Here is a 19,423-nt window from a genome sequence, read left to right on the forward strand (position 1 = left end):
TTCTAGATGCTTTATACTTTACTCTACTGTTAAGTTCAGCAAAACATCACAGCTGGGCTGTTGATGGGCAAAACTTACAATTCTGCTTGCTAATAAATCTCCCTACCCAGACAGAGCAACTATTTTGAGTTTCTTTTCGTTTCTTCTTTTGAATCTGAGTCTCTTTTCTCCCTCCTCTTCTTCTTGGGCTTCTTTTATACCGTTGAATGCTTTTATTTCCTTTTCAGATAAATTGCCTTTAAAGTTACATTGATTTCTGGATGTACAGTAGTTTTTATTTTATATGTCTGTGAGTTTTGCCTTCCATGTATGTTCTGTACATGACATTTATGCAGCTGGAGGCTAGAAAAGGGCATCAAATGCCCCAGAACTGAAGTCGCAGGCAATTGTAAGCGGCCCAATGGACGCTAGGAATTCAGCCTAGGTCCTCTGCAGGAGGAGCCAGGACTCTCACGCACTCAGCCATCGCTCCAGCCCAGCTGTGTATACTTGTCTCTGCTATACACGCTGCTATTACGTTCTTTGAGGGATTCACTCATAACTGAAACTGGAGTTACAGGCAGTTGTGAGCTGCCGTGTGGATGCTCAGGTTTGAACCTGGGTCCCCTAGAAGAGCAGCCAGTGCTCTTAACCACTGAGCCATCTCTCCAGCCCCTTACTTCTCTTTTCTATTACGTATTTTTTTTCTTCACACTTATTTACCTGAGGCAGTGGCGCCTCACATGCTGAGGCCAGAGGACAAACTGGCTTCTTTCCTCCACAACATGGGTCCCGGGGGATTGAACTCAGGTTGTCAGGCTTGCTGGCAAGCTGTTTTACCTGCTGAGCCATCTTGCCAGCCCAGAATCCTCTATATTATATGAATCTGTTTAGATTGGACAAAGAAGGAGCCGGGCAAGATGTAGTGATGTAGTTACCTACAGAGGAGAGAAGTCAGCTAAATCGGTGTGGGAAATGGGAAGGAACTGTGCCTACAAAGCTTAGACAGTCTTGTATCAGTCTAAAAGTGGGAGCTATACCTAGTTCACACCGTGGGCACTAGGGATTTAATACTAGGACTGTCTTCTTACATTTTAAAGAAAAGTCAGAAATCTGAAATTTTTATGTTCAAACTCATCTTTTTTTTTTTTTTACCCCCAGCCCCTTGTTTTGCTTTGTTTTTCGAGACAGGGTTTCTCTGTGTAGCCCTAACTGTCCTGGAACGCACTCTGTAGACCAGACTGGCCTTGAACTCACAAAGATCCACCTGCCTCTGCCTCCCAAATGCTGGGATTTAAAGACGTGGGCCACCATCACCTGGCTCAAGCTTATCATTTTTTAATGTTGGTCAACATGTCCACTTAACGCATTCACTGTGAGGGCCGATAAAACACTCCTATTAAAAACAAAAAACAAATAAACAAAAAACAAGTAAGCATTAACCATGAGTCAAAGAAACAGCAGTTGCTCAGTTGTATGGTTTATCACGGACTGCAATAGGAAACTAGACCCAAGACCAGGGGTCCTTTCAGGGAGACAACAGAGCCTAAAGCTGGGAGATAGGCAGGAGCTTGGTTCACAAAACTCTGACATTCACCAGGGGTTAGCATCTTTGCAGGGTCATATCTGATCTACCTTTACAGTGAATGGACAAAGGGGACGTGTTGGTCAACATTAAAAATGAAAAGTTTGAGTGCTTTAATCCCAGCACTCGGAAGGCAGAGGCAGGCAGATCTCTGTAAGTTCGAGGCCAGCCTGGTCTACAGAGAGAGTTCCAGGACAGTTAGGGCTGTTGTACAGAGGGAGACCTTGCCTTGAAAGATATCTTCCACTGCTCTTGGACCCCTGTTCTGTTAATTGCCATCACCCCATGCCTGCTCTATTTGGTCGTGTATTGTTCTGCAGTCAGATTGAGGACTTTCTTATTCGTCCACTCCAGTATGGAGAACAGTAACCCTGCCTTAGCCTTCCTGAGTCACCAGCATCTAGCACTGTGCCAAATAGCCGACTGGCCTCCAGCTACCGGAGAATGACAAAATGCTTGAAGACCTTGGACAATGGAGTGCAGGGCAGAGGAAAGATGGTTTTGCGGTCTTAGTGAGTCTTCACTTAAGGTTGCCATTAGTGCCGACTCTGTATGCGGTAGTTCACAAAAGCGCATGCTCAGCTCTCTTCAGAATCTAGAACATTTATGCCACTTGACTTTATCACCCTAAGATTCAAACACGCTCAGGTTTCTGGAGCATAGAAATAATTCAGGAGGCTGTGTAGGTGTTGGTAGCCCCACAGAGACAAATGAAGCTTCACTCTAGGTTCTGTCCCTGGGAATCTGTTATGAGCCCAGAAGGGTATGAAGATGAGACTCAGTGTAAGACCCCCAAGGAGCTGCTAAGTTGGTTGATGATAGAGGTGTCCGATCAGGCTGTGATCAACTGATCGGCAGTTATCCAGTGGGGACGTCTACGTGTCTAAACATGTCTAAACGTGTCTAAACATTTTAGCATTTGGTATTTCCAAGGGACTTTGTTAAATTATTTATTTTCCACTAATGCCTTGAGGTGACAGACAATGGCAATGTTAAGTGTATGAGAACTATATTGTCTCAGCAAGAGTACAGCATTTGAACACAACTCACTAAAACCTGCAGAGTTTTACATTCACGTATTTGTTTAATAAATGCACACCGTGTTTGCACTTTCTGCTCCTCCCACACAAATGACCCTGCTTTCCTAACTAGCTTGCCAATCTGAACAGTGCCTCCTTTCTTGTCACATGACCATCTTGACTTCTGACATCGAGGTCATGCCATTGGATTTAGCTACACTTGATCTTCATCTTTATTTTAAGATTTATTTTTTATTGTTTAATTCTCTCTCTCTCTCTCTCTCTCTCTCTCTCTCTCTGTGTGTGTGTGTGTGTGTGTGTGTGTGTGTTCATTTGAGTGTAGATGCCCTGGAGGCCATTAGAGGGCACCAGATCCTCTGGAGCTGGAGTTACAGTCAGTTGTGAGCCAACCCACACGGGTGTTGGGAGCTGAATACCTATCTGTATGTTATAAATACACGTGGACACTCCTGACCGATAAATGCTTCTGGCATTTGCCATAGCCTGCCTGGAAAGTTGGATTCGTTTCTGCCACAAGACATAGTTGTCTACATACAGTGGTTTTTCTAGTTCCTGTTTTAATACAGGGAAATAATGTTGTGTTGTATAGAGGCTAAAGTTTAAAAAATGAATTATGGGAGTAGATATCATACTGCAATACATGACTGCTAAAAAGGAGAAAGAATGGTGTATATTGACATGGATAGATCTCTATAAATCCCCTCAAATAATACATCGCACCTGCGATTTCAGCTCCCTTATAATGCCACTACCAGGCACTCACTATAATCCATTGTTTGACTTGGTTTTTCTTTTTTCTTTCTTTTCTCCAGTTGTTGGTTGTTTTTTTTCTGGGACAAGGTTTGTCTGTGTAGCCCTGGCTGTTCTGGAACTCGCTATGTAGACCCAACTGGCCTTGAACTCACAGAGATCCTTCTGCCTTTGCTTCCTGAGGACTGGGATTAAAAGCGTGCGCTGATGTCTGACTTCCTTTGTTTCCTCCTTCTTCATAGCAGTTTTCTGACTTTATGCTATATGCTTTGTTTGTTACATTTATTACCTGCAATTTTTCTTTGTACTAAGGTATGGATTCAGTGTTGCACATCTAGTTTGTGCCTATGAGTGGTCCTCAGGGGATGCTGGTTGAACGAACTGGGACTAAATTCCATTTAGTATGTTAAAAAAAACCCCAACAAATGTACATGTCATACAAAATGTGAACAGTGGCGCTGGACATGGTGTCGGCCACCTTTAATTCCAGCACTTGGGAAGTTGAGGTAGGTGGATCCTTGTGAGTTTGAGCACATCATTCCAGGCCAGCCAGAGCTCCATAGTGAGACAAACAAACAAAAAAACAAATTAAACAAAAAGGGTGAAAATGGAAAAATAATAAAATGGCAATTTAGTCACTAATATACATAGTTTTCCAGAAGGAGATTTTTTTTTCCAGCATGGTCAAACATCCTGCCACCAAGCTTTGAATCATATTAATTAGAATGCTTGAGTTTAAAAATCACTGTTAGAGTTGCTGGTTCAATTTTTTAAAACTACTTATTTATTTGTTTGTTTTTTCGGGGCAGGGTTTCTCAGCGTAACAGTCCTGGTTGCCCTGGAAATCACTCTGTAGACCAGGCTGACCTTGAACTCACAGAGATCTGCCTGTCTCTGCCTCCGGAGTGCTGGGATTAAAGGCGTGTGCCACCACTGCCTGGCCCAAGTTTCTTTTCTTTTCTTTTCTTTTCTTTTCTTTTCTTTTCTTTTTTTTTCTGGCCCAAGTTTCTTAAAGGAAATTTCTGAAGTGGCTTTAAATATACTTTTGTCATTTTACATTATAAAATTATGCAAAGTGGTCTTCTCAGCTTGGTTGTTATAAAGTCAAGGAATCAATCAGCTTTGAGAAACACTGAAGATGCTTTGTTACCTGTGGAAGCGAAAGTTGAGCCAAGACTTAATTCTTCAAGTAAATCCTAAAGTCTTTCCTATCTCATTTTTCTTTAATGAATGCTAGGATGCTATGCAAACCAAACACCTATTTTAAAATGGATTTCCTTATGATTTATTTTCAGTAAATGCTTGGTTTGTCTGTGTCTTGCTTATACTCGCGTCCATGCGACTGTGTGAGACAAAATGTAAGAAGTCCTGGCACGGACAGCATTTTCTGCATTTGGTTGCTCTTTGGTGAAGGCCAGCTGAACGATGAGCCGACCCAGCTGAATGAGACAAGTTCATGATTTGATGGGAGGGAGGGCACCGAAGTTGTTTGATTCAGCTGTTTTAGTGCGCCTGAGCCCTGAAAACAGTGTACGAAGTTCACCCAGCAGGTTATCTGAAAGAGTCTTTGTTTGCCTCTGGCCTTAACTGGGCAGAGTGGTGATTGCAGGGGCATGACTATGGGTATGCACCAAGTTAGGTCTTGGATAAACTCTCTTAAGCTTGGATTTGGATGGAGGAGGATTTCCAGGAAAATTCTGGACTTCTGGAATAGAAAACCACACCCAATGGCATTGGTGCACTTAAAGCCACATAGAAGCTGCTTCCTCTCCTCTCTGAGCACTGTCCTCAGTATAAGGATCCGGTAGACTGGGATTGGAGCCCTCCCGCTCTGAGAGACCACTCGGTGTCTTTGGACAGAGTTCAACGCTGCTAGGAGAGTGTACCTCCGCACCCCACGACCCTAGATCTCTTTTATTCTCATCTCTTTCTTTGTTCCTGCTTGCATTTCTTTTTCTCTCTCTTCTGTGAGTCTCTGGAGCCCTGATTATTCTCTGGAACAGGGCTGCCCACCTCTGCCATGCTCAGAGCGTGAGTCTGTGTGTGAGAGAGTCACAGAAGGACTCCAAAGAGAATTTTGGTTCACAATAGCCAAGGAGAGGCCTTGAGAGTCAGAGAAGCAGCTAAGTGGAGTGAAGCCCCTGGGATCAAGACACAGAACCACACACACACACACACACACACACACACACACACACACACACACATGCTTGGTCTTTCTCTCTTCTCTGTCTCTGGTTTCCACTTGTGGTTTAGGAAAAAGATGGCAACATGACTGAACAACATTGTGAGTGTATCTGTTGCCCCTGAATTACATCCTCTGAGACTGATAAAAAAAATTCACACTATATGTATCTGGCTGCCATTCCTCTTCTGGAGAAATCGGGCTGATTCTAGGAGCGCAGGCAAGGCAGGTGGCTTTACTCTCCCTGCCCTCCCCTGCAGCATTCTCTCCCACCTCTCCCTGCTTCTCCCCAAGGCCTTTGCTCCATCTACGCAATCCCTTCACAACCACAGATGATTCTGATCTGTCACCACTGGTGCTGATCTTTGTCACCGTGATGCAGCGGTGACAGGACAGGTCACTCAGCGAGTAACCGAGGTTCAGCTGAAGAAGAGAGATTAATCCCTGCCTTCTGATTCTTCTCTGCTGCTCCCGTTTCAGTCCGCTGGAGACACAGGTTGCTCTGAATAAAATCCGACTGCTTTAACCGGCAAGGACTCTAAGTGCCTTCCTTGGACCTGCAGGGACATTTCCTCTCAGTGTTGTTTGGCTGATGACTGCCCCAGGAAGCTTTGCTGAGGACTCTCAGGTCAGCACTGCCTTCTGCTCTCTGAGAGCTCTTCAGGAGAGAAGGAGCTTCTCAGTGTGCGGTGGCTGCTCAGAGACGCTTTTCTCTGGGCCTTTTGAGATTCTAAGTTGAATCAGTCCATCGCCACAGCCACATCAGTTTTGCAAACAGCCTCGCTCCCACCGTGCTGCCATAAGCTATTTTGCCAGCTCCACCCCCTGTGGGGTACCTACTTAGCCAAATCACTGTTGGGAACACACACATTCAGACCCTGGTGAAGCATCTGAGAAGGAAATGGATGGAGCTGAAGGAAAGTGTTAAATGTGAGTAGCCAGACCCTTGGGCAGGTGGCCTGGGGAGGGAGAAAGACACTCCGAACAGGTTTCTTCAAAGCAACTCCGCAACACTGTTTCAATCTGGCTGCAGACCGTCACATTGTGTAAGGGCTCTACAGAAGCGACATTTCCTGCAGGAGCCAGTGCTGTCTGTCTAACTCTGGGGACTAAGGCGTGCTCCAGCTGCTGCTGTCATAAGTAATCCATCTCTCACAAATGTTCAATGTTGATGGAGCTCTAGGGTGTGGTCCCTCCACGTCACACTTTCGTCTTATGGCAGGGCCTCTGTGTTACACAGGCTTTAAACCTGGCTTTGCGTACCCTCAACCCTTCAGAGGAAATGCATCTTCCATGTCTGCCAGCACTGCCACCCCGTCCTGGTCCTTCCAGCTGCTCTCTGCTGAGCTCTGGTTTGGACATGCTGCCCCGTTCTCACCTCTTTCAAGGTTCCCCCCATTTCTTTTTTATAGTTACCCAACACTTAACCATTGGAGCCTATTGCCTACAGAGTCCTAAAGTTCATGCAGAAAATGGATTTTTCTTAGTTTTTAATGTAGTCAAGGTTTTAAAAACTACATCTACTTTTAACCAAGATACAAAACATAAAATGTGGAGGTGCTAACGGGAATGTGTGATTTTTGATGTAGACGGGAATTGTGTGATCTTGAAATCAAGTTAAACCTATCTGTGGCCTCAAATGTGAGACACGTCTTCGTGGTAAACACTGTCAAGGCATTTCCTTCTGCTTTCTCGGTGCGCGTGCTCTCCTTGCCACCGCAGCCGCCCAAATGTGCCCGAGCACCAGACCCTGCAGCAATTTGTTTAATTTGTTTAGCCACGTTAAACAACCCGTTCTCAGCTCCCCTGTCACACAGATCTGAGCCCTGTGATGAAGCCAAGGCGCTTTCGTCGGCCTCATGTTACTAACTTGTCTTATGCCACCTTGAGGCCAGCTGACTTGGACAGTGATCAAGCCGGACAAGGACGGGTACTGCTTGAGAAAGCCGCGTCCCACCAGGACACTTACATAGGTTAATTACTTGACCTTTTGGTTATATGAATGCTTAAAATTTGAAAATGTTGGTAGTAGCTTTACTTATTTAATCTTGATTTAATTTAATTTGACTATCCAGAAGTCAGAGGTTAAGGATTTAGTGGTGTGTTCTTGCCTACTGAGCACAAGTCCCCGAGTTTGGTCATCAGTTCTGAGGGGGGAGGGGGAAGACAGATCCATGTCATGTCTGCCCAGCCTAGCACAGTGCCAGATAGAAAGGAGCAGCTTCTTAAATAAACGATGGAGGTTTGAACTGATACGGCATTAATTTCCACCTCTTGAAAACTTTAAATTAGCTGGGCATGATGCGGCTTGCCTTTAATCTCAGCATAGGGACAGCAAAGGCAGCTACTTGCCCACGTTAGCTCAAGGCCAGCCTGGTCTATATGGCAAGTTCTAGGTCAACTATGAGCCGGAGCTGCATGGTGAGACCCTGTCTCAATAAAACAAAATAAGAAACAAACGAATAAAGAAAACCCCTTAAAGATAACTAGATTTGGCTTCAAGGTAATTTCTGTCTTCATAGATGGCATGCCCAGCTTTTACAAATGCCTTATCTATTTTAATACGCTTTAAAGTGTTTTCTAACCACGTTTTAAATACAAGTCTGTGGAAGCTTTTACATGTAAGAGGAATACAGAGGTCGTCTTTCCTGTCAGATAGTTTTGGATGTCAGCTTGGCTGTGTAGAACTGGTCTGTCCGTTGCCTTGCGAGAGATAAGACACACTGCCGTACTAGCTGCATATGTCAGAGACAAGCCTAGCTGCTCAGATGCCATGACCTGAGCCGGTTGTTTCTCCCCTCTCCCTACTTCTTCCTGTTTGAACCTATACAAGCAGCAGAATGGCTTAGTGAACCTCTCCGAACTGCCGCAAGGAACCAGCCGGGCAAATCAACACGAGCGAAGTGCCCACGGCAGTGGTATTTGTGAAGCACGGTCCACTCGTGCACTGGCTCACACTAGCGTCCACCTCAGGTAACAGTTATGGACAGTAAAGGAGCTTAACATGGTTCTTGCTGTCTGACCGAATGATCAATAATTCACAATTATTGCGGGGAGATTCCCGTGCCCATCTCCAAAGGTTTGGAGAACGCAGGAAGCCAGAGAAATGAGGCAGAGAATGAGTGTGAACGGAACCAGTGAAGAGAGGCTGTCTCCTAGCCATAAGATAGCAGAGAAAACACCCTGGAGACAAGGATTCCAGGCTGACAGTAAGTTTGCCAGGCGGGGACCGAAGCAGCCCAGGGAGCATGTGAGGCAGACAGGGTGTGGAAGGCCAGCCCCAGGAGAGAGGTGGTCTGCGAGCGGAGATGCCCATGGATCAAGCAGGGAGGCGGGAGAGCCATGGCTGCAGGAGTCAGTGATGCGAGTTGCTGGGGCCTTTTTCCTCTGTTCCATCCCTGTGGCAGAGGCGGCCCCCACGCCAGTGTGCATGGTGTCCTGGCCCGCACACTCCAGATTTCCTTTTGTTCCTGCCTGCTGCCCTTTGGCCCAAGAAGTTACTACCCAGCTTTCTTGCCTTTGCTTTCCTCTGCAGGAACGGCTGGGTCTCACTGAAAGGGAGGAAATGAAGAGGGGGCAGAAGTTCCCTCAGCTCTTTCAACAGGCATTTGATGGTCACCGGGGCATGAGCTCGCATGCGTGCCCAGCTTCCTCTCTCCTGTTTTCTTTGGAATGTCGAAGAGTTATCAGTTCATGAGTAACAATGATAGTGGACCGGATCCTGTTAAGGATCCAGTACCCCTATGATTCTCCGAGCCCTTTTCGAGCGGCTAGGCTTTCTGTGAAGGATGAGGTTTGCTTGGGTTGTATGCTCAGGTTTTCAAACATAGTCTAGCCTCACTGGGTTAACATGTGAAGGGGGTTTTCCACTCCATGGAGCCCTGGCAAGTCAGGGCTGGCTACTGTGGTTACCAATGGTCCTTATTCACAGGTTTTAACGGAAACAGCTCTGTAGAGTCGGCGGCGTGTTCGATGTTACCTGTGTGTGCTGTTGAACACGAGAGCCTGACTGTTGCACTTCAGTGCAACATTTGGAACTTTGGAACTTTGTAACTTTGTGGGGGTGTGGCTACTGCCCAGAACGTTCTTCCCAGGAAGTTACAGTGGGAGTTAGCTACTTGTGGACCGCAGTCCTCTCCTTCCACTACATGGGGTCTGGGGTTCAAAAACTCAGGTTAACAGGCTTTGTGCCCAACACGTTACCCACAATGCCATCTCTGTGGCCTGGCTATCATAGTTTTAAACAGTAAGTAAAGAGAGAAGATGGACAAAGCATAGTGAAATTTCACAAATGCTGACAGCGGTGTTTATTATGGACTTAGCTAAGAGTTTATAGAAGACTCATTTAGAAACTTCTTTGTGTGGCGGGGGGGGGAGCTGACGCTGGGGATGCTTTACTCAGTCTTGATGTTTTCTAGCAGATTCCAACTCATTGGCCAATTTCTGCACAACGAGAAGAGCCGGACAGCGGTGACGCTCACTAAGCTGTGACCATGGGCAGCTTGACTGAGCGACATGGTCAAAGCCTCACCATGTGCAGTCAGCATTATTCCAGTTTCAGAAGCTAACAGGACCGCAGAAAGCAGGAAGATGAGCGCAGTGCTGGGGCCTCAAGCCCTGGTCTCTGTGGCCGGCACTTAGGCTCCCTTTGCTGTGCGTGCATGAGTGAGTGTGTGTGTGTGTGTGTGTGTGTGTGAGAGAGAGAGAGAGAGAGAGTGTGTGTGTGTGTGAGTGTGTGTGTGTGTGAGTGTGTGTGTGTGAGTGTGTGTGTGTGTGTGTGTGTGAGTGAGTGTGTGTGTGTGTGGGTGCTGCCCCCCCCATCCTCATAACGGTCATGAGTTTTCGGACTTGGCTGAATTTTGTTTTTTGTTTGAGACAGGGTCTCCATGGTCCAAGCTGACTTTGAACCTTCAACACCTTGAAGTGCCTGCCTCCACCTCCCCAGTGTTGGGCTCATGGGCACGAGCCACCATATTTGAATTTTTAACTCAAATTTAGGCCCTGACAGCTGAACTTAAACCAGACTCAAGCCTCTCACACTGCCAGCCAACATTTTCTCTCAGTCCATCATGGAATCTGCATAACCTGCGATCACGTGAGGGTGGAGAACCGAGCGAAAGCCGCTTCACCAGGCTGTGGAGCACAGAGCTCCCTTGGCCTCCATTATGTGACAGGGACTCTGAGTTCATAGGGGAAAGCAGTCGCACCAGTCTCTTTTATGAGCCATGTGTTTGTCTACGTAGTCTCTCATCTTTTTACGGTGGCAGACTACCTCAAGGGATTCATCTTCCACAAAATAGTGATTTAGTAAGCCATTCGATCTCTTTGGGCCAAGTTGTCTGTTTTCCACATTGGCCTAAGGATATTCCAAAATCTCTTCAGATAGCTCCGTGATATAGACCCTGCCCCAAACCAGGTGTCTGGATGACCAGATGAGCTACTAAAGGTAGCGGGCAAGTCTCTGGAAGCCATTCATGCAGCCGTCACTCTGGGAGCATGGGACTGGCGCTAACACTCTGAGTAGGAGGCCTAACTAGACTGTCCGCTGGCTGAAGGGAACTGCGCATCACCCGATGGTTACAAAGGAGTACTGGGAGGTGAAGGCGTGGCTCAGCAGCCAAGAGCACGGGATGGGATGCTCTTGCCAAGGACCTGAGTTCTGTTCCCAACACTCGAGACAGGCAAGGAACAACCTCCTGTAACTCTAGCCCCAGGGGAATCAATGCCTCTGGTCTCCTCAGCGACCTCACTCAAGTTCATACGCCTACACACACACAAACATAATTAAAAATAAGTTCTTTAAAAATAACAATATAGTATGAAAATAGGAGAAATAGGCTTCTCTCTCTCTCTCTCTCTCTCTCTCTCTCTCTCTCTCTCACACACACACACACACACACACACACACACGACAGGTAATTATCTTTTTAAACAACCTCAGTAAGAGAGAAGTAGAAACCTTCATCAGGAAAAAAGTCTGAGAGAGAGACAAGCTGCTCCCTTTTGGCGGGAGGTAGGTCCTTAGGAGCAGTGGCAAGCTGGTCCCAGCATGCTGCGCTTGGGGAACAGAAGTGCTCCTTCTAGACAAGGTGTGGCAGGGCTGGCTCTGTGCTGCGGAATACAAAGCCCTCCTGAGACACCACCCATACTGTGAAGCTTTGTTCTCTCGTGGTCTCATCCCAAGACGAGACCCCAGACTCACATGGAGACTTGCTCTGAGTGGGAGACTCACAGTCTGAGAGCACTCCACCCTGTCAGGAGTGATCAAGGTTGTCAAGTATTATAAATAAGGACAATTTTATTCATAATATGGGGACCGAACCAGGCCCTTGTACCAGTATAACTGTCAACCAAAAATGTAAGTTTAGTTTAATCTTATTTAGCCACAGTGTGAAGCAGGCAGAATGTAGATACTGTCCATAGTCATTGATTTTAGTTCAGCCAGCTTTTTTTTTTTTTTTAAAGAAAATAGCTCATAACAATTAGTTTAAGTTAGAAAGCTGTTATGTTGTTCTTTTTCTCTTTCTTTCTTTTAGGACTGGAGAGATGGCTCAGCAATTAAGAGCATTTGCTGCTCTTCAGGAGGACCTGAGTTGAATTCCCAGCAGCCATGTTAGGCAGCTCACAACCACCTGCAACTTCAATTCCAGGAAATGTAATGCCCTCTTCTGGCCACCAATGGCACCTATACTCACACACACACAGTGTTATACACACACACACACACACACACACACACACACCCCTAAAAAAATAAATGTTTTTTGTTAAACTAGTATAATAAAATAGTGCTCCCAGATTATGAAAATGAGTATAGATGAATTTAAAAAAATTATAAATCTACCTCTCTGAGCTTTATATGTACTAAGTGTTGAAAAGTGCAATATGGAGCTGGAGAAAGGGCTCAGTGATTAATTAGCTCAGTGATTAATCAAACCTTCCAGAGGACCCAGGTTTGATTCCTAGCACCCATGTGATGGCTCCCAGGTATCTGTGACTCCAGTTCAGTGGACCTGACACCCTCTCTGGCCTCCACAGGCACCAGGCAATCAAGTGGTACCTGGACATATATGCAGATGAAACTCACAAACACATAAAATTTTTTAAAATTAAAAGCAAACCAAAACAAACTATGCAAGCCCCCAAGCCAAGAAATCCACCCCTCATTCCCCCAGTTGTCCTGATGAATTGAACCACTTCCTGGGCGGCCTTCCCGTGTCTGTCCCTCTGATCCCATTAAAGCGCTCAGGATGAGCGGATGAAGTAAGGAAGCCCTCTAGTGCTAGGGATCGGGCCGCAGAGCCAGCTCCACGATTCCTTCTTGGAAACTGAAGTAAACATGGTCTGCAAGCATGCTAAGCAGAAGGTTCTAGATGTCGGATAGGCAGGAGGTAGGGAGACTGGGAGGGAAGGGGGTGACCGAAGGCAAGGGAGAGTCTCTTACCAGGCTCTTGCTGTATTTTGTGGTTGTTTTTGAACCAAGCGATGTGAGGCTCAGGGACGCCGCTAGCTTGGCAGTCTAAGGTCGCGGAGCCGCTGATGGACACCTTGTGGTCACTGAGGTTCTGCAGCAGGTGTGGCGCCTTCTGGTCTAGTGAGGAAATAGAAGGGCTTGGGGTTACTTCGACTGCACAAACATTGGCGTTTTAATAGAGGCAGAAACCACCCAAGGTGACCATAAAGCTTCAACATGCATTTTGTCCCCTTTAGCTTCACTCATTAAAGTTATTGTTCCCTTTAATAAGCAGTGACAATAAGTTCAATGTACTAGAATGGGAAAATCAAGGGCTAGGCTGGACTCTGGTTTTAGACATACAGGGTCTTAACTGGCCAACTCAGTTTCTTCTTTGACAAGGAAGAGCTTTTTCTGAAACTCAAATATTTCAGAAACTAAACATGAAAAACATGGTTATGTATGTAGTGTTGTAATTTTTTTACATTCCTATTACATGTTGTGATGGGCCAATATAATCTTATGTCTTGTGTGTGATTTCCGAATTGAACCCGATGGCTCTGAGTTTGTATTGAGTTGAGCTGTATGGGATGGGTTGTGTTACTCCATAATCTACATTTTTAGGCAGCAGACCAAACAGGAAAGTTCTGGAAACAGGAAAGTTTCAAAGCTTTATTGATTACTTCTCTCCCTCCATTCCCTTCCCAAATGCAAGCAACCAAAAAGTTAATTCAAGAGGCGGAGGCACAAATTGTAGGTTTTGCGCTATATAATAGCACAAATATTATATTTTATATTATTTTCTCTTAAAACATACAAATATGGTACAATACAATTTATTTTAATAAAATGCCAACCAATATAGTACAACAAAAATGAACTTAATACATTAATATGCAATACATTATAATATTAAACCCCCACACAGGAACCACAGTACCCCCAGGGCCCCAATGAGTACAGTGTCTCTGCGGAAATGAAGTAGTCAGTCGTCAGTCCTGCTGAGGTTTACACATTCTAGTGAGGCGGGATTGGATCAGGGACTCAAGTCCGACCAAACAGAAATGCCTCCTAACATCATCCCCCACCCCCACCCCCGTCCCCCCAGTCCTCCTTCTCCATCTCGTTTGCAAATCCTAGGACAGAAATCCCCAGGGTGTAGGTGTGACTTACATATTCTGCACACTGGTCTGAGCTTTCTCTGACCATGTTTGGGTCCTCATTTTAGGGCATTAACACGGGGAGAGCGCAGTTTAGGAATGGTTACGCTACAAAGTGATGGTTACGCTGCTGTGGCCTGGATTCCACGTCCCCTGCAGGAGTCTGCTGCGTTCCCCACACCTTTCTCCTTATATTCCTGCAGGGAAACTTTCAGGGTCAGCATCTGTTAAGGCCATTTTGAAATCCCACGTTAAGAAGTATACCATCATACAACACGGTGAAATAGTGAGAACGAGGCAGGGTTACTACCCATGAGATTTCTCAAGGGTTTGGGGTTCCAGAGCTTATCATTAGCCTTCTTGTTTTACACAAAATGAAATCTGAAGGCAAGAGGGTTGAAGGAAGTGCGGGCTGACTCCAGAGGAGGCTGCACGAGAAGGCTTTTTGGCCGCTTTTAGTGCCTGCCTATCTCCTCTAGTTCACCGTCACAGGCAAAACTAGTCCTGTATTTCTGTGTCCATGTTCTATGCCACCTGTCAGCTTTTCTTGTTGAAAAACCTAGCCCATAAAAAAAAAAAAAACCTTTCCATACACGATACCTTGTGCACGCTTGCTCGATACAATATTGACACTTTTACAGAGCATCAGTGAGATATGACGAGACAGAATAAAGAACACACGGCTAGTTAGCATTGAACAGTGACTTGGGCAGATTTAACCTAACATCCAGACCCGGTCCGTTATGTTTCCCAGCTCCCTCCAGCACATTTTACTATGACCCATGTGTTAACTACGATAAAACAACCCATCATTGCTCGTAGGCCATAAGAGAAGTTTGAATACAGGGCCTATAAACCACCAATACTTTTCACAGCTGCAGTTTATGATATCATGTGGACATAGGTTTGAGGTTCCCTGACAGATGTACTTAGAAGAGAATGTCTGTTGTAACAGAAATGTTGCGAAGAGCATCCAAAGGGCCTATTTTATGCTACAAACTTCACAGGAGCAGCAGAAAAAGCTGCAGAATCAACACAGAACAAGGTTGATACACACCTACGGAAGCATACAGTATTAGGATTTATCAATGAATTTTTCTTTTTGTATGCTAAGTTTCCCAGTTTGGTTATTGTCTACAGAGTCGTTCAACCTAAGAATCATATTTTGTTAATTCTACCTCAGACTCTGTAACGATGCTTGTGACATTTTAAAGAAGAAAGGTGTATGAAACCCATACATAGTTGGTAGAAACAGAAACCTGACCCTTCTTCTAAAATAATCTGAATTAACGGAATACTTTTGCTGGTTATCAGTAGCCAAAGACAACTGCCCACAAGAGGCTCTTTTCCTTCTTAGGTATGACCCTGTGTTGCTGGCAAGGTCCTAGGCCCCTCAAGATGTGGTTTCTTTTTCTCCACTTTTGGAAGGGGCTGAGGAGCCAGCCTCATTCCCCCTTTCCTTCAGCTGTCTCTCTCTCTCTTGCCCTCATCTCTCTTCATATCCCAAAGAAAGAAAAAAAACAACTTATACAATAATAGTTTCTTTTCTTAGAAGAATCTTCTGGAAGGATTAATTACATAACAGTGAATGGACTTCTTAAAATTGTCTCTTGGAATACACACATCTTCCCCTGCTCCCAGGGAAGGAATAGGAAGGCTTTGCATGTTCAGATCACTTTTTCTGAGAAGGCTCCCCAAATTCTTAATTTTTTTAAGCTTTCCTAAAAGCTGAGCCCCCAAAGTCTTCTTAGTGGTGCCGAGGTTTGTGTTTCCTCAAGGAACACATTGCCTCAGAATGAACAAAGAGGCCAGGCCAAAGAGCCATAGGTAAGGCTTCAAGACACAATTGATTATTCTTTCCTCTGGGCTGACAGCCTTCCAGGCTACTGATTGTTTTCACAGCATTCGGGGCTCCATAAAAGCGGCCTTGGGGGAAATGCTATTGTTTACTCTTTCACACTTGACAAAAGCAATTCCCACGCGAAAGACTAGCTTAGCCACGGGACCCAGTCAGTTGCCTAGAGGAGGAAGCAGGTTGCTGAGTTCCCAAGCTTGAGAGCGGCCATGTTATCACTCCCCATTGAACTGCCCAGCCCGTTTCTCAGCCATGCTATTTCGGTCATTATTGCTGGCTTCCCCCACCCCTGTAGTTCACATACAAAGATCAATCATACATGGAAACAGAACAATGCCTATTAAAAGTACCTTTCCTTCAAATGCAAGCTGAAAATGTGATTGCTCTTGATTTTTTTTTTAAAAAAGGCATGCATCTAAATAGCTTTAATGCTGTTCTTGTACTTTTGCAATTTCCTAACGACCATAAGCATCCAATTATATTTGCATACAGAGAAGGTGGCCCTTTCCTTTTTTAGTGGGTAGATTTTCTAATAGATGTTGAGAAGGCCGCATGAACTCTCTAGTCACAAGATGTCCTGGATACACGGATTGTGGACACCTCTGATGCCAGCAAAGGAAGACGAAGGGCTTTACAGCAATGCCCAGGGGCCACGAATATTCAGAATGAAAGCTTGCTGTACTTTCTCCGGCTGTCAGGGATTGCCGGTCCAGCAGGGCAGTGAGGAGCAGAGCCTGATCGCTGGACTCCCTACCGAGGAAATACCTGTGGAACTACCTGGAATGGACAGAGGAGGGTAGAGCTGACTGGGTGGACCTTCATAAATCATACTGGGACAAAGCTTTGCTCTCAGAATTACATCAATATCTTGCGCCCCTGGGACCCATCTTAGAACCCCCAGTTTAAGATCAACATAATTCATGTAAAAAAATACTTTCAAATAAATAAGCATTATAACTTGTTATCCAGGTACTATTTACAAATCAAGAGCAAATGAAACAGTTAAAAATAAAACCAGGTAGACACCCGACAAAGACTCAAATTCAACTGTACTCATCCTGTGCTGAAAAAAATGAACTTATTCGTGTCCATCTTTGGCAGGAACCAGCATGTGCTTAAATTATTCAGTTTGTGCAGCTTCACGACTTAAAAAATATATATATCAAAAGAGGTTGGCATCAGAGTGGAATAAAAGATGAGTCCCAGGTTGCTGTCTATCAGGCAGGGGAAGACAGAAGAGCGAACACAGAAGAGAAGGCAGAGTACAGGGATCTTCATCCAGACACACACCAGGTCGCCCAGAGAGCGCCCTGGGCCAGCGGGCACTGAGGCTCCTTATTACACTATGGTGTCCAAACTCATTCTGAGAGGAGCGTCTCCTCTGGGCCTGAAAGCTAGCAACAGTGACAATAAACCAAGATGATGGGAGACAACCGTGACGTCTCAACGAGTCCTTTAATGTTTGCCATTACTCTGTGTGGCACAATCATTCCTCCTGCCTTTAAACTTGGAGCTCCGAGAGAAAATAGCCTTTTTGTTGCAGTGCTCACCTCTAATGAGAACTTCTGTCTTCCGGAGGATTTCTTCCCCTGTGTATATGTTCCTGGCTCGGCAGGCATAGGTGCCCGAATCTTCCAGGGACACATTCTTGATGACAAGGTTCAGAGTGATGGAATATTCTTGGGTGGTGGCCATTTTTTGCTTACTGATGCTGTGGTGCATGGTTCTGTTATTAACTGTCCGGAGCAGAATCCAGGTAATGTCTTTGTACAGGAACTTGTTGACCGTGCAGGAGAGTTTCAGGTCCTCTCCTTCAGTGGGCATCTTTTCCAAGGAGATGTGAAAGCCATTCGGGACATCTAGAAAATAAGAACAAAGAACTTCAGACCAGTGTCTCCCAGTGAGCTACTCAGACATGGCAAGAACTATTTATTCTTCCAACAGATGCTCTAAACATCAGCCCAGACAAGGGTTCTGTCTTTTTATGTTAGCGGAAGTGATCAAACAAAGCGGGGAGAGCCTGTGGAGTTGAGCCCATCCCAAGTGACACAGGAAATGCAAAATCAGGGCAGTTTGGAGGCAGGTAACATTTTCTTATCTGTCCCCAGTTGCTCGGCATGGTGAAATGATTTTCCTAACTTGGAACAAGAACCTCATGCCCCATCTCGTTATCAGGTACAGTCCTGGAAAGCTGATATTCGAGGAGAGTAAAATAATAAAACGACCTAAGAGCAACGTGTACTAAAACTCCAAGGTCTGTGTACAAGCATGCTGGTTCCAAACAGCCCCTTTCAACTGAGCCCACCCGGAAAGACTGGTCAGGGCCAGTCCGTGCCAGCCCTTCAGGACTGCCCTTACTTCACAGTGGCCTCCTCCTTGCTGCTTCTGAACAGAGTCCATGGCCTCTCTACTAGTCTAGAGGGCCAGAGGACAATCAGGTTCCTCACCCACTCCGGTCCTCTAGTGGAAATGCTTGTACTCATACACAGAAGGCAAAAAGTTTCCTTTTGAAAATGTAGGCAAATCCGGACCAGTTTCCAGATTCCAGACACGTTCAATAGTTTTAAAAGTAGGACTGGGAGCATACCTCAGTGGCAGAGAATTTGCCTAGTTAGTGTCCTAACCCCACAGGTGGGGAGGTCGTATTTATTCTAAAGAAAAAAAAATCATTCTAAGGAGTGAGGTATGGAGGCACACAGTGTCGTCCAGCACTGGGGAGGTAGAAGCAGGCCAAGAGTTCAAGGCCATCCTTAGTTATGTAGGAAGTTTGCAGAGGACCCGGGGCTACTTGCGACAGTCTTAGAAACAATAATGGTTTTGAAGGTAATGACGTCAACCAAAGTCACTCCGTTGAGGGTCAGTTGTCATCCTTTCTCTACACCTCCTAAACCCCTTCCCATTCCACATCAGCCTGTGCACCCCACCCCTCAGTGGTCCTTCCAAAACCATCTCTCGTGTTTGGAGGTACAGGCTCCTCCATGCCATTCTAGAATGCTCATGGCTACTGGCCCTGAACTGACTTATTCTCAATACCTTCCCATTGCTTGCTACTGATGATGTATCTATATTTGAGCAAAGAATTTGGGCCAACATTTTACAAAGAGCTTTGAAGATGAAAAGAGCTGTTGTCTGTTGTTATTATTATCCTCCGTACACAAAGGTATAAAGGGACCTTTAAACCTTAAGGGGACAATAGTCCAAAATTAGACATCGTATCAGCTCTTTCCTAAATCCCACGTTGCTTGTTTTTCTGATTTTTTCTGGCTTTGGCTGTATTATAAAATGTCTTGTCTGAAGAAATGCCAAGTATTCATTTGAAACCTGGAAGCAGGGGGTGACAGCAGCCTGTGAGGTGGCGGCGGCTGAGGAGCAAGGCAGAGAGCGGAGACGCTCTTGCTTAAAAATGAAAATCACAG

General features: G+C 45.5%; 1 protein-coding gene across 1 annotated transcript in view; it reads right to left on the reverse strand.

Annotated features, from left to right (window-relative positions):
- The window catches only part of Flt1 (fms related receptor tyrosine kinase 1), a 157,655-nt gene that overhangs the window by 58,946 nt on the left and 79,286 nt on the right, over positions 1-19,423 (reverse strand). Inside the window, exons 13-14 of the mRNA XM_087902626.1 lie at positions 17,558-17,866; positions 12,984-13,130 (exon numbers count right to left, since the gene is read on the reverse strand). Of these exons, the coding sequence (XP_087758752.1) occupies positions 12,984-13,130; positions 17,558-17,866 (456 nt within the window). The remainder of the gene's footprint in view (positions 1-12,983; positions 13,131-17,557; positions 17,867-19,423) is intronic.

This window comes from Myodes glareolus, chromosome 2 (genome assembly GCF_982192425.1).
Source record: "Myodes glareolus chromosome 2, mMyoGla1.1, whole genome shotgun sequence".
NCBI classification, from domain to species: Eukaryota; Metazoa; Chordata; class Mammalia; order Rodentia; family Cricetidae; genus Myodes; species Myodes glareolus.